The 16,257-nt window shown below is 45.3% G+C and overlaps 1 protein-coding gene across 1 annotated transcript in view; it reads right to left on the bottom strand.

The window, feature by feature from the left end:
* The window catches only part of LOC126428117 (5'-3' exoribonuclease 1), a 204,932-nt gene that overhangs the window by 73,651 nt on the left and 115,024 nt on the right, over positions 1–16,257 (bottom strand). The window contains exon 21 of the mRNA XM_050090024.1: positions 14,536–14,699. Coding sequence (XP_049945981.1) covers positions 14,536–14,699 — 164 coding nt within the window. The remainder of the gene's footprint in view (positions 1–14,535; positions 14,700–16,257) is intronic.

Below are 16,257 nucleotides of genomic sequence, written 5' to 3'. Positions count from 1 at the left end.
GCCGTGCCCTTTCAGAGGAACCATCCCGGCATTTGCCTGGAATGATTTAGGGAAATCACGGAAAACCTAAATCAGGATGGCCGGATGCGGGATTGAACCGTCGTCCTCCCAAATGCGAGTCCAGTGTCTAACCACTGCGCCACCTCGCTTGGTCCACTCAACGGGGGTTGGCATGAGAGTACCGGTGACGGTTCTCAGAGTGGCGGCATTTAGTTGTACATCCATTTTTATGTCATGCAGGCTTCTACTCCAGACTGGGGCACAGTATTCTGCAGCGCTATACACCAGCGCCAGTGCAGCAGTTCGTAGAGTGGCAGCATCACAACCCAAAGTGGTGCCTGCCAGTCTATTGAGCAGGTTATTTCTCATCTTTAGCTTTTGGGCAGTATCAGTTAGGTGTTGTCTGAAAGTCATGCTGCGATCTAGCTTAATACCGAGATATTTTGGGAAATTCTTGTGGCTTTACCATTTATAACCAGGCGCAGTTCCCCTCCTTGTTGTTTAGACGCATGACTGTGCTTACTGTTTTTTTCACATTGATTTTTAGATGCCATGTATCATAGTATTTTTTCAGTGTAGCTAGATCTTCATTTAGTGTTGATTCCAGGTTTTCAAACGAGATACTTTGTGCTGTAATAACTAAATCATCTGCGTAGGCAAATTTACGTGAGTGCAGATCAGGCAAAGCTGCTATATAGATGTTGAAGAGCCAGGGAGCTAAGACTGATCCTTGCAGAAGACCATTTTTTAGGGTATGGCACTTGCTGGTTTCACCATTTAATTTGACCCTGAACTTCCTTTTGCTCAGCATGTTGTTCATGAGCTTCAACGACGTTTTGCATTTGACTATCTTTGCCAGTTTTAACATAAGAGCATTTAGCCATACAGTGTCGTACGCTAATGTCAGGTCAATGAGGAGTATCCCTGTTTTCTTCTTTTCCTGAAAGCCTCGTTCAATGTGTGTGGTAAGTGCCAGCACCTGGTCGCAGCAACTTCTTCCTTGTCTAAAACCTGCTTGCTCCACTGGTAGTTGTTCCTCCAGTACTGGTTTAAGTCTTTCCAACAGTATCCTTTCGAACAGTTTGTAGGTTATGCACAGACTGTTCGAAAGGATACTGTTGGAAAGTGAAAATTCCCCAGAGAAAACTATAAAATTATCAAAAAGAACAGTTTGCTTTAGTTTATCTTCAGGAAGAATGTCAGTACTTCCAATGGAACCATTTAAAGGTATATGCAGTATCCCACTGAAGGCGCAGAAGAGATTGCCACATGACTAAAGATAAGACAGACACGAATTGCAGATGACACACGCCACTGTCTGGCAGCACAGCAAGTGTCGGCTTCTGTAGCCACTGTTATCTCCACTAAAATGTTTCCAGATATGTGACAGCTTTGTAGTGTTGCCTTTCAGACCAGGGCTTCGGCCATTGTTGCTAGCACCTTCTTCAGGGTGCTATAATTATGATTGGACCACTGCTGTATTCATATTGTACATAGTCTAATTTAATCCCGCTCACAGTGTTAGTTTGCCAGGACTACTACCGAACTACACTCCTGGAAATTGAAATAAGAACACCGTGAATTCATTGTCCCAGGAAGTGTAAACTTTATTGACACATTCCTGGGGTCAGATACATCACATGATCACACTGACAGAACCACAGGCACATAGACACAGGCAACAGAGCATGCACAATGTCGGCACTAGTACAGTGTATATCCACCTTTCGCAGCAATGCAGGCTGCTATTCTCCCATGGAGACGATCGTAGAGATGCTGGATGTAGTCCTGTGGAACGGCTTGCCATGCCATTTCCACCTGGCGCCTCAGTTGGACCAGCGTTCGTGCTGGACGTGCAGACCGCGTGAGACGACGCTTCATCCAGTCCCAAACATGCTCAATGGGGGACATATCCGGAGATCTTGCTGGCCAGGGTAGTTGACTTACACCTTCTAGAGCACGTTGGGTGGCACGGGATACATGCGGACGTGCATTGTCCTGTTGGAACAGCAAGTTCCCTTGCCGGTCTAGGAATGGTAGAACGATGGGTTCGATGACGGTTTGGATGTACCGTGCAATATTCAGTGTCCCCTCGACGATCACCAGTGGTGTACGGCCAGTGTAGGAGATCGCTCCCCACACCATGATGCCGGGTGTTGGCCCTGTGTGCCTCGGTCGTATGCAGTCCTGATTGTGGCGCTCACCTGCACGGCGCCAAACACGCATACGACCATCATTGGCACCAAGGCAGAAGCGACTCTCATAGCTGAAGATGACACGTCTCCATTCGTCCCTCCATTCACGTCTGTCGCGACACCACTGGAGGCGGGCTGTACGATGTTGGGGCGTGAGCAGAAGACGGCCTAACGGTGTGCGGGACCGTAGCCCAGCTTCATGGAGACGGTTGCGAATGGTCCTCGCCGATACCCCAGGAGCAACAGTGTCCCTAATTTGCTGGGAAGTGGCGGTGCGGTCCCCTACGGCACTGCGTAGGATCCTACGGTCTTGGCGTGCATCCGTGCGTCGCTGCGGTCCGGTCCCAGGTCGACGGGCACGTGCACCTTCCGCCGACCACTGGCGACAACATCGATGTACTGTGGAGACCTCACGCCCCACGTGGTGAGCAATTCGGCGGTACGTCCACCTGGCCTCCTGCATGCCCACTATACGCCCTCGCTCAAAGTCCGTCAACTGCACATACGGTTCACGTCCACGCTGTCGCGGCATGCTACCAGTGTTAAAGACTGCGATGGAGCTCCGTATGCCACGGCAAACTGGCTGACACTGACGGCGGCGGTGCACAAATGCTGCGCAGCTAGCGCCATTCGACGGCCAACACCGCGGTTCCTGGTGTGTCCGCTGTGCCGTGCGTGTGATCATTGCTTGTACAGCCCTCTCGCAGTGTCCGGAGCAAGTATGGTGGGTCTGACGCACCGGTGTCAATGTGTTCTTTTTTCCATTTCCAGGAGTGTATATACACATACATCCACGATGACCAATAGATGTAATGTAATAACTTCAGTTACTCTTAATTCTTTGGAGTCTCCTATTTATACAGTAGTTCATCTCCCCCTGATGTTGTCTATTCTTTTCTTCTGTGTATGTTGTTGTAGTTTTATTATTTTTTCTGGTTCAAAAACTTTCTCAATTTAGTATTTTATTCTCAGTGGGTCGTGTGTTTTTGGATGCTATGGTTACTGCAGCACTAGACAGGGCAGTGTCTGAGTGCCATCAATCCATAGGCTGACTACTACAGGCTGCAGAAATGATGGCAACTTATATCTATCATTGCAGTTCTTGTTGGCAGGATGCATCAAATTTTAAATTTCCACTATTTATCTTTCTCTAGCAAATAAGTGGCTGCCCGCTTACTATGCAAGCTTCCTGGATCTGAGTAGTTTTGCTTGAATCAGTGCCGTGTTCTGTCACGACTGACTTCTTGTGTTGTTGGAACCCTAAATGCTGACCGTATAGCATTGGGTATGTGTTAACATGACTTCCTGCCTCACCAGTATGTACTATTCTGCACTCACAGCTAACTTCACAGACTCCATGAATGTGCAGCTTGTCAGTGCATCCTTCATGAAGCCTAGCAATATTTAATTTTCTTGTTTCTTTAGTAGACTGACTTGATGCCAACATGCATATACATCAAACTAACACATTTCTACCTCTCCCCCTGGAATATGATGGAACTGGGCAAACATTTCCTGGGCTAGTGCTGCATGTACGAAAACATTAAGCATATCTTACTTTGGTTTACTGATGTGGATTTGTCTTTTTATACTCCATGAGGCTAAAAATCTGCTAACAAGAGGCATATTTCAGAGCTGACTCACTTATTCTTGTTCTTTGATGAAAGTTCAGGAAGGCAGCTTCGTACAATATCAAGATGTAACTTATCTGCCCGTTATATTCCAGTATTCCTGTGAGTGTTAGTCAATGTCAACTACTTCCTTAGAAAGTGTTGTCAATGGATTTTTCTTTTGTTAATTAGTTTGTATGAATGAAACCTAGGTAACAATATAATGGAAGGAAACATTCCACGTGGGAAAAATTATATATAAAAACAAAGATGAGGTGACTTACCGAACAAAAGCGCTGGCAGGTCGATAGACACACAAACAAACACAAACATACACACAAAATTCAAGCTTTCGCAACAAACTGTTGCCTCATCAGGAAAGAGGGAAGGAGAGGGGAAGACGAAAGGAAGTGGGTTTTAAGGGAGAGGGTAAGGAGTCATTCCAATCCCGGGAGCGGAAAGACTTACCTTAGGGGGAAAAAAGGACAGGTATACACTCGCACACACGCACATATCCATCCACACATACAGACACAAGCAGACATATTTAAAGACAAAGAGTTTGGGCAGAGATGTCAGTCGAGGCAGAAGTGTAGAGGCAAAGAAGTTGTTGAAACACAGGTGAGGTATGAGTGGCGGCAACTTGAAATTAGCGGAGATTGAGGCCTGGCGGATGACGAGAAGAGAGGATATACTGAAGGGCAAGTTCCCATCTCCGGAGTTCGGATAGGCTGGTGTTGGTGGGAAGTATCCAGATAACCCGGACGGTGTAACACTGTGCCAAGATGTGCTGGCTGTGCACCAAGGCATGTTTAGCCACAGGGTGATCCTCATTACCAACAAACACTGTCTGCCTGTGTCCATTCATGCGAATGGACAGTTTGTTGCTGGTCATTCCCACATAGAATGCATCACAGTGTAGGCAGGTCAGTTGGTAAATCACGTGGGTGCTTTCACACGTGGCTCTGCCTCTGATCGTGTACACCTTCCGGGTTACAGGACTGGAGTAGGTGGTGGTGGGAGGGTGCATGGGACAGGTTTTACACCGGGGGCGGTTACAAGGATAGGAGCCAGAGGGTAGGGAAGGTGGTTTGGGGATTTCATAGGGATGAACTAACAGGTTACGAAGGTTAGGTGGACGGCGGAAAGACACTCTTGGTGGAGTGGGGAGGATTTCATGAAGGATGGATCTCATTTCAGGGCAGGATTTGAGGAAGTCGTATCCCTGCTGGAGAGCCACATTCAGAGTCTGGTCCAGTCCCGGAAAGTATCCTGTCACAAGTGGGGCACTTTTGTGGTTCTTCTGTGGGGGGATTCTGGGTTTGAGGGGACGAGGAAGTGGCTCTGGTTATTTGCTTCTGTACCAGGTCGGGAGGGTAGTTGCGGGATGCGAAAGCTGTTTTCAGGTTGTTGGTGTAATGATTCAGGGATTCCGGACTGGAGCAGATTTGTTTGCCACGAAGACCTAGGCTGTAGGGAAGGGACCGTTTGATGTGGAATGGGTGGCAGCTGTCATAATGGAGGTACTGTTGCTTGTTGGTGGGTTTGATGTGGACGGATGTGTGAAGTTGGCCATTTGACAGGTGGAGGTCAACGTCAAGGAAAGTGGCATGGGATTTGGAGTAGGACCAGGTGAAACTGATGGAACCAAAGGAGTTGAGGTTGGAGAGGAAATTCTGGAGTTCTTCTTCACTGTGAGTCCAGATCATGAAGATGTCATCAATAAATCTGTACCAAACTTTGGGTTGGCAGACTTGGGTAACCAAGAAGGCTTCCTCTAAGCGACCCATGAATAGGTTGGCGTACGAGGGGGCCATCCTGGTGCCCATGGCTGTTCCCTTTAATTGTTGGTATGTCTGGCCCTCAAAAGTGAAGAAGTTGTGGGTCAGGATGAAGCTGGCTAAGGTGATGAGGAAAGAGGTTTTAGGTAGGGTGGCAGGTGAACGGCGTGAAAGGAAATGCTCCATCGCAGCGAGGCCCTGGACGTGCGGAATATTTGTGTATAAGGACGTGGCATCAATGGTTACAAGGATGGTTTCCGGGGGTAACAGATTGGGTAAGGATTCCAGGCGTTCAAGGAAGTGGTTGGTGTCCTTGATGAAGGATGGGAGACTGCATGTAATGGGTTGAAGGTGTTGATCTACGTAGGCAGAGATACGTTCTGTGGGGGCTTGGTAACCAGCTACAATGCGGCGGCCGGGATGATTGGGTTTGTGGATTTTAGGAAGAAGGTAGAAGGTAGGGTGCGGGGTGTCGGTGGGGTCCGGAGGTTGATGGAGTCAGGTGAAAGGTTTTGCAGGGGGCCTAAGGTTCTGAGGATTCCTTGAAGCTCCGCCTGGACATCAGGAATGGGGTTACCTTGGCAAACTTTGTATGTGGTGTTGTCTGAAAGCTGACGCAGTCCCTCAGCCACATACTCCCGACGATCAAGTACCACGGTCGTGGAACCCTTGTCCGCCGGAAGAATGACGATGGATCGGTCAGCCTTCAGATCACGGATAGCCTGGGCTTCAGCAGTGGTGATGTTGGGTGTAGGATTAAGGTTTTTTAAGAAGGATTGAGATGCAAGGCTGGAAGTCAGAAATTCCTGGAAGGTTTGGAGAGGGTGATTTTGAGGAAGAGGAGGTGGGTCCCGCTGTGACGGAGGACGGAACTGTTCCAGGCAGGGTTCAATTTGGATGGTGTCTTGAGGAGTCGGATCATTAGGAGTAGGATTAGGATCATTTTTCTTCGTGGCAAAGTGATACTTCCAGCAGAGAGTACGAGTGTAGGACAGTAAATCTTTGACGAGGGCTGTTTGGTTGAATCTGGGAGTGGGGCTGAAGGTGAGGCCTTTGGATAGGACAGAGGTTTCGGATTGGGAGAGAGGTTCGGAGGAAAGGTTAACTACTGAATTAGGGTGTTGTGGTTCCAGATTGTGTTGATCGGAATTTTGAGGTTTTGGAGGGAGTGGAGCTGGAAGTGGGAGATTGAGTAGATGGGATAGACTGGGTTTGTGTGCAATGAGAGGAGGTTGAGGTTTGCTGGAAAGATTGTGAAGGGTGAGTGAGTTGCCTTTCCGGAGGTGGGAAACCAGGAGATTGGATAGTTTTTTGAGGTGGAGGGTGGCATGCTGTTCTAATTTACGGTTGGCCTGTAGGAGGATGCTCTGAACAGCCGGTGTGGATGTGGGAGAGGAAAGATTAAGGACTTTTATTAAGGATAGGAGTTGACGGGTGTGTTCATTGGCTGAGTTGATGTGTAGGTGAAGGATTAGGTGGGTGAGGGCAATGGATTGTTCAGTTTGGAACTGGTATAGGGACTGATGGAAGGAAGGGTTGCAGCCAGAGATGGGAACTTTGAGTGTGAGGCCTTTGGGGGTAATGCCAAATGTCAGACAAGCCTGAGAAAATAAAATATGCGAGCGTAATCTGACTAGGGCGAAGGCATGTTTGCGGAGGGAATGTAAATAAAACTTAATGGGGTCATTGTGGGGGTGTTGTGAGGGTGACATGGTATTAGAAGGTGGAAAGTGTAACATGAGGTGAAATTTCACCTCATGTTACACTTTCCACCTTCTAATACCATGTCACCCTCACAACACCCCCACAATGACCCCATTAAGTTTTATTTACATTCCCTCCGCAAACATGCCTTCGCCCTAGTCAGATTACGCTCGCATATTTTATTTTCTCAGGCTTGTCTGACATTTGGCATTACCCCCAAAGGCCTCACACTCAAAGTTCCCATCTCTGGCTGCAACCCTTCCTTCCATCAGTCCCTATACCAGTTCCAAACTGAACAATCCATTGCCCTCACCCACCTAATCCTTCACCTACACATCAACTCAGCCAATGAACACACCCGTCAACTCCTATCCTTAATAAAAGTCCTTAATCTTTCCTCTCCCACATCCACACCGGCTGTTCAGAGCATCCTCCTACAGGCCAACCGTAAATTAGAACAGCATGCCACCCTCCACCTCAAAAAACTATCCAATCTCCTGGTTTCCCACCTCCGGAAAGGCAACTCACTCACCCTTCACAATCTTTCCAGCAAACCTCAACCTCCTCTCATTGCACACAAACCCAGTCTATCCCATCTACTCAATCTCCCACTTCCAGCTCCACTCCCTCCAAAACCTCAAAATTCCGATCAACACAATCTGGAACCACAACACCCTAATTCAGTAGTTAACCTTTCCTCCAAACCTCTCTCCCAATCCGAAACCTCTGTCCTATCCAAAGGCCTCACCTTCAGCCCCACTCCCAGATTCAACCAAACAGCCCTCGTCAAAGATTTACTGTCCTACACTCGTACTCTCTGCTGGAAGTATCACTTTGCCACGAAGAAAAATGATCCTAATCCTACTCCTAATGATCCGACTCCTCAAGACACCATCCAAATTGAACCCTGCCTGGAACAGTTCCGTCCTCCGTCACAGCGGGACCCACCTCCACTTCCTCAAAATCACCCTCTCCAAACCTTCCAGGAATTTCTGACTTCCAGCCTTGCATCTCAATCCTTCTTAAAAAACCTTAATCCTACACCCAACATCACCACTGCTGAAGCCCAGGCTATCCGTGATCTGAAGGCTGACCGATCCATCGTCATTCTTCCGGCGGACAAGGGTTCCACGACCGTGGTACTTGATCGTCGGGAGTATGTGGCTGAGGGACTGCGTCAGCTTTCAGACAACACCACATACAAAGTTTGCCAAGGTAACCCCATTCCCGATGTCCAGGCGGAGCTTCAAGGAATCCTCAGAACCTTAGGCCCCCTGCAAAACCTTTCACCTGACTCCATCAACCTCCTGACCCCACCGACACCCCGCACCCCTACCTTCTACCTTCTTCCTAAAATCCACAAACCCAATCATCCCGGCCGCCCCATTGTAGCTGGTTACCAAGCCCCCACAGAACGTATCTCTGCCTACGTAGATCAACACCTTCAACCCATTACATGCAGTCTCCCATCCTTCATCAAGGACACCAACCACTTCCTTGAACGCCTGGAATCCTTACCCAATCTGTTACCCCCGGAAACCATCCTTGTAACCATTGATGCCACGTCCTTATACACAAATATTCCGCACGTCCAGGGCCTCGCTGCGATGGAGCATTTCCTTTCACGCCGTTCACCTGCCACCCTACCTAAAACCTCTTTCCTCATCACCTTAGCCAGCTTCATCCTGACCCACAACTTCTTCACTTTTGAGGGCCAGACATACCAACAATTAAAGGGAACAGCCATGGGCACCAGGATGGCCCCCTCGTACGCCAACCTATTCATGGGTCGCTTAGAGGAAGTCTTCTTGGTTACCCAAGTCTGCCAACCCAAAGTTTGGTACAGATTTATTGATGACATCTTCATGATCTGGACTCACAGTGAAGAAGAACTCCAGAATTTCCTCTCCAACCTCAACTCCTTTGGTTCCATCAGTTTCACCTGGTCCTACTCCAAATCCCATGCCACTTTCCTTGACGTTGGCCTCCACCTGTCCAATGGCCAGCTTCACACGTCCGTCCACATCAAACCCACCAACAAGCAACAGTACCTCCATTATGACAGCTGCCACCCATTCCACATCAAACGGTCCCTTCCCTACAGCCTAGGTCTTCGTGGCAAACGAATCTGCTCCAGTCCGGAATCCCTGAATCATTACACCAACAACCTGAAAACAGCTTTCGCATCCCGCAACTACCCTCCCGACCTGGTACAGAAGCAAATAACCAGAGCCACTTCCTCGTCCCCTCAAACCCAGAATCCCCCACAGAAGAACCACAAAAGTGCCCCACTTGTGACAGGATACTTTCCGGGACTGGACCAGACTCTGAATGTGGCTCTCCAGCAGGGATACGACTTCCTCAAATCCTGCCCCGAAATGAGATCCATCCTTCATGAAATCCTCCCCACTCCACCAAGAGTGTCTTTCCGCCGTCCACCTAACCTTCGTAACCTGTTAGTTCATCCCTATGAAATCCCCAAACCACCTTCCCTACCCTCTGGCTCCTATCCTTGTAACCGCCCCCGGTGTAAAACCTGTCCCATGCACCCTCCCACCACCACCTACTCCAGTCCTGTAACCCGGAAGGTGTACACGATCAGAGGCAGAGCCACGTGTGAAAGCACCCACGTGATTTACCAACTGACCTGCCTACACTGTGATGCATTCTATGTGGGAATGACCAGCAACAAACTGTCCATTCGCATGAATGGACACAGGCAGACAGTGTTTGTTGGTAATGAGGATCACCCTGTGGCTAAACATGCCTTGGTGCACAGCCAGCACATCTTGGCACAGTGTTACACCGTCTGGGTTATCTGGATACTTCCCACCAACACCAACCTATCCGAACTCCAGAGATGGGAACTTGCCCTTCAGTATATCCTCTCTTCTCGTCATCCGCCAGGCCTCAATCTCCGCTAATTTCAAGTTGCCGCCACTCATACCTCACCTGTGTTTCAACAACTTCTTTGCCTCTACACTTCTGCCTCGACTGACATCTCTGCCCAAACTCTTTGTCTTTAAATATGTCTGCTTGTGTCTGTATGTGTGGATGGATATGTGCGTGTGTGCGAGTGTATACCTGTCCTTTTTTCCCCCTAAGGTAAGTCTTTCCGCTCCCGGGATTGGAATGACTCCTTACCCTCTCCCTTAAAACCCACTTCCTTTCGTCTTCCCCTCTCCTTCCCTCTTTCCTGATGAGGCAACAGTTTGTTGCGAAAGCTTGAATTTTGTGTGTATGTTTGTGTTTGTTTGTGTGTCTATCGACCTGCCAGCGCTTTTGTTCGGTAAGTCACCTCATCTTTGTTTTTATATATAATGAAACCTAGGTAATATAGAAATAGGTAAAGGGAAATATGTTACGATAATAAAACGTTGTGGTATTAAGCCGTAATTTATGTATAAATTGAAGATGAAAATAATACGCATTAACAAATGATTTGAGAGCCAAATAAGGAGATAAAATGTAGGTGGTGGAAAAAAATACCACCCTGTCACAAACAGTTCAAGTTCAAGCAAATCAATACTAGAAGGCACCTCTCACTCTGTGGATTTGCACGAGTGTTGGAAACAGCTGTTCGGGCAAAATTTGTATTAATTTTAAAACCAAATATCATTCTGCAACTTCATATAGTTAGAACAATTTAAGTGCCAACACCTACATGCTGCTTTAATAACACAAATCCCCATTTGGCATTACTGTGTTCTTCCACTCACTTTACTTTGTAGTTGCTTTAGAAGCTGCCTGAATAGCTGTGCATGTTCAAGTGCCACTTCCAGGAAGGGCAGGATGGGGAAGTGCAGTGGTCCCAGACTGAATCTGCTCGGCAGATTAAAGATGAGGGTTGGTAAGTTGGCCAGCCTGTATGTGGTTTTTAGGCGGTTTTTTCCACATCCAACTAGTTGAATACTGGGCTGGTACTCAAGTACTGCCTCAGTTACACATTTTGCAAACAAAACTTTTGCTGACACACACACACACACACACACACACACAAATAGCACTATACACAGACAGTTGGGATACACATATTCCGTCCCACAGGGGAAAAGGGGGGGGGGGGGGGGGGGTTCATGGGGTGGCACCAGAAAGGATGTCCAGCCACCCTTTAAACTAGCCATGGCACATATAATGATAACCACGATGGCACAATTAAAGTAGAAAATGAGTTTTGCTATTTGGGAAGCAAAATAACTGATGACGGTCGAAGTAAAGAGGATATAAAATGTAGACTGGCAATGGCAAGAAAACCGTTTCTGAAGGAGAGGAATTTGTTAACATCCAGTATAAATTTAAGTGTCAGGAAGTCTTTTCTGAAAGTATTTGTATGGAGTGTAGCCATGTATGGAAGTGAAACATGGATGATTTAGACAAGAAGAGAATAGAAGCTTTCAAAATGTGGTGCTACAGAAGAATGCTGAAGATTAGATGGGTACATCACATAACTAGCAAGGAGGTACTGAATAGAATTGGGGAGAAGAGGAATTTGTGGCACAAATTGACTATAAGAAGGGATCAGTTGGTAGGACATGTTCTGAGGCATCAAGGGATCACCAATTTCGTATTGCAGGGAAGCACGGAGGGTAAAAATTGTAAGAGGAGACCAAGAGATGAATACACCAAGCAGATTTAAAAGGATGTAAATTGCAGCAGTTACTTGGAAATGAAGAAGCTTGCACAGAATAGAGTAGCATGGAGATTTGCATCAAACCAGTCTCTGGACTGAAGATTACAACAACCACCTTAATTATGTGACCTTTCAAAAGCTTGTGTTTTTCTTCTTGTCTGAACTACTTATCATCTGTGTTTTGGATACATAAAGAACTACACTACAGACAAATACCTTCAGAAAAGACTGCCTAACACTTAAATCCATATTTGATCTTAACACATTTCTCTTCTTCAGGAATGCTTTTCTTGCCATTTCCAATCTACGTTTTACATCCCCTCTAATTCAGCCATCAGCAGTTATTCTGCGGCTCAAATAGCGGAACTCACCTATTCTTTTTATTGTCTCATTTCCCAATCTAATTACCTCAGCATCACCTTATTTAATTCGACTAGATATCATTATCCTCGTTTTGCTTTTGTTTATGTTCATCTTTTATCCTCCTTTCAAGAAACTATCCATTCCGTTCAATTGCTCTTCCAGGTCCTTTGCTGTCTCTTAGAAAATTACAATGTCATAAGCAAACCTCAAAGTTTTTGTTTCTCCTCCCTGGACTTTAATTCCTACCTCAAATTTTTCTCTGGTTTCCTCTACTGCTTGCTCAATTTACAGATTGAATAACATCGGAGATAGGTTACAACCCTGTCTGCTTTTTGAATTGGAATTATTATATTCTCCTGGAAGTCTGAATGTACTTCACCTGTCTCATACATCTTGCAGACCAGATGGAACACATTTCTCATAGCTGAATCTCTGAAAGCTATAAGTAGTTCTGACATAATGTAATCTACTCCAGGGTCCTTGCTTTGACTTAAGTCTTTCAGTGTTCTGTCAAATTACTCTTGCAGTATCATAGCTGTAAATATCTGATGCAAAAAACATCACCACATATTTCTTTTAGTTTTTAATTATTTCTATGTTATTATACAACAGATGAGATATTCTTGACCATTTATTTCTTTGCTTTAAATTTTTTGAGACATCTACTTCTACATCTGAAAGACCTGAGTCGAAACAAGGCCCCCGGAGTAGACAATATTCCATTGGAACTACTGACGGCCGTGGGAGAGCCAGTCCTGACAAAACTCTACCATCTGGTGAGCAAGATGTATGAAACAGGTGAAATACCCTCAGACTTCAAGAAGAATATAATAATTCCAATCCCAAAGAAAGCAGGTGTTGACAGATGTGAAAATTACCGAACTATCAGCTTAATAAGTCACAGCTGCAAAATACTAACACGAATTCTTTACAGACGAATGGAAAAACTAGTAGAAGCCAACCTCGGGGAAGATCAGTTTGGATTCCGTAGAAACACCGGAACACGTGAGGCAATACTGACCTTACGACTTATCTTAGAGGAAAGATTAAGGAAAGGCAAACCTACGTTTCTAGCATTTGTAGACTTAGAGAAAGCTTTTGACAATGTTGACTGGAATACTCTCTTTCAAATTCTAAAGGTGGCAGGGGTAAAATACAGGGAGCGAAAGGCTATTTACAATTTGTACAGAAACCAGATGGCAGTTATAAGAGTTGAGGGACATGAAAGGGAAGCAGTGGTTGGGAAGGGAGTAAGACAGGGTTGTAGCCTCTCCCCGATGTTGTTCAATCTGTATATTGAGCAAGCAGTAAAGGAAACAAAAGAAAAATTCGGAGTAGGTATTAAAATTCATGGAGAAGAAATAAAAACTTTGAGGTTCGCCGATGACATTGTAATTCTGTCAGAGACAGTTAAGGACTTGGAAGAGCAGTTGAATGGAATGGACAGTGTCTTGAAAGGAGGATATAAGATGAACATCAACAAAAGCAAAACAAGGATAATGGAATGTAGTCTAATTAAGTCGGGTGATGCTGAGGGAATTAGATTAGGAAATGAGGCACTTAAAGTAGTAAAGGAGTTTTGCTATTTGGGGAGCAAAATAACTGATGATGGTCGAAGTAGAGAGGATATAAAATGTAGGCTGGCAATGGCAAGGAAAGCGTTTCTGAAGAAGAGAAATTTGTTAACATCCAGTATTGATTTAAGTGTCAGGAAGTCCTTTCTGAAAGTATTTGTATGGAGTGTAGCCATGTATGGAAGTGAAACATGGACGATAAATAGTTTGGACAAGAAGAGAATAGAAGCTTTCGAAATGTGGTGCTACAGAAGAATGCTGAAGATTAGATGGGTAGATCACATAACTAATGAGGAAGTATTGAATAGGATTGGGGAGAAGAGAAGTTTGTGGCACAACTTGACCAGAAGAAGGGACCGGTTGGTAGGACATGTTCTGAGGCATAAAGGGATCACCAATTTAGTATTGGAGGGCAGCGTGGAGGGTAAAAATCGTAGAGGGAGACCAAGAGATGAATACACTAAGCAGATTCAGAAGGATGTAGGTTGCAGTAGGTACTGGGAGGTGAAAAAGCTTGCACAGGATAGAGTAGCATGGAGAGCTGCATCAAACCAGTCTCAGGACTGAAGACCACAACAACAACAACATCTACTTCTCTCAATGCTAGCAAGTATAAACAAAAGAGGCAGCTGTTACACCAAAACTTAATGCTAGAAAGTACGACAGATTTTATCTTACTCTTTCCCAGGGAAGACATCACTAGCGACAAAGCAGTCGTTGCCAACATTTGACGTGAGGTACTGAAACAAATCCGGAAACTCCCTCACGTATGCTGCCACAACATCCACTGCACGTTGACTGTACAACCAGGTCGTACCTTCTTTGCGTGTGTAGCCGGGAACCTGGAGTTGAGAAAATTTGAAATTAATAAACAGAATTATTCTCAAACATTTTATGTCATAACTGTTTCCAAATAATGATACTGCTAAATAATTCTGAAAAAGTCCTAGCAATATGAAGGGGGGGCACAGAGAGGCAGTGATAAGCAGACAGGCACAGAGAAAGGTCGATGGAAAAAGTTATCTTCCAATGCTTTAATCAAAATGGGACAAGTAGGGACCTTTGCTGGGGAGAGGGAGGCACAGGATGGGAGGGGTTAGTGAAAGTCGGTGGGAATTAACTGTGTACAAGTGTATAGGGTAACTGGAAAGGACCAATAGAAGCAATAATGGGGGGACGATTTCGTGAAAGGTTAAAGCAACTGGAGGTACAAGAAGGAAAAATGAAATAATAGTTCTGTGAAGAGGTTGGAAAACCACAGGCTTGTTTAGCCCTTGAGCTAGCTTTCGACATCTAAAAATATCTTCTTCAGAAGGAGTGGGCCTTGTTACATCGGATAGCGGTAAATTACACTAGCTGAAGCTGAGTGGCTCTTGTCATATAAAATTGACATAAAAACCAGAAACATCACATGCCGTGATTTAAGACAACAACCAGATTACACTCAGCATATGTCAGAATAAATGCGTAACTGTATTTTCCAATGGTAAAAGCTCTTGTATACATTAAATTATAACAGGAGTCCAAAGAATAAAATATTTGCATAACATAAGTATTTTATAAATATCAAAACCTAAGTTATGGGCTAAATAAACCTTTGGTTTGCAACTTGTTGGCTGATTTTTTCAACCTCTTCAGATTTATACAGTTGCTGAATCGCAGCGATATTTAAGATTTTGTAATAGTTCTGTGCTGGCAGAAACTGAATGCACAAAACTGGTGTCATCTGGGTAGGTGAGAAATTGCCACACAAAACACTCAAGTGAGACCATTATGACAGGCTGGTGTGGATATTGCGACACAGGTTTCAGGATATGAATGCAGAATGTGTGTAATCATATGAGGGAATGACGAGGAGGAAGTACAAAAGTAATTAAATGTTTGGTTAAAAACTGTGAGTGAGTAGATCTTAAAATTTAAAGCAAAGAAGTGTGTGCTGGCACTCACAACAGGAAAAAAGGATACTGGGTGGAGAGCAGCTGTAAAAGGTGGAAAGTTTCAAGTACTTGGGCAGTGTAACACAGGAAAATGGAAAAAATGACAGAGATAAGTGAATGTTCAATGCAAGCTGACAGCTGTCAGTGGTATGAGGGAAATGAAATGGAGTAAAGGAGCTTTCCTGAAAAGTAAGAACATATTACACTGCATGACAAAAAAAGTGAAGCGTTTGGTCAAATGTCAATGTAATTTTATACATGTACACACCACAGGTAGGAATGTGAATGATTAGATTTAGAATTATCTGTGACAGAAAGTCAACTAGAGTACATTCGTGTTGTTAACAGGCCTGGTAGTGTATTTAAGGAGCACAAATAGCATCAGATGTTGAGTGATCACAGTGAAGAGCGTCTAGATGCTGAGCACTCGAGTGAGACAGGGCATTATCAGCAACTGACAAAG

Source organism: Schistocerca serialis, chromosome 12 (genome assembly GCF_023864345.2).
Source record: "Schistocerca serialis cubense isolate TAMUIC-IGC-003099 chromosome 12, iqSchSeri2.2, whole genome shotgun sequence".
In the NCBI taxonomy this organism is placed as follows: Eukaryota; Metazoa; Arthropoda; class Insecta; order Orthoptera; family Acrididae; genus Schistocerca; species Schistocerca serialis.
Note: the sequence above shows the minus strand (reverse complement) of the source record. Positions and strands in the feature narration are given on the sequence as shown.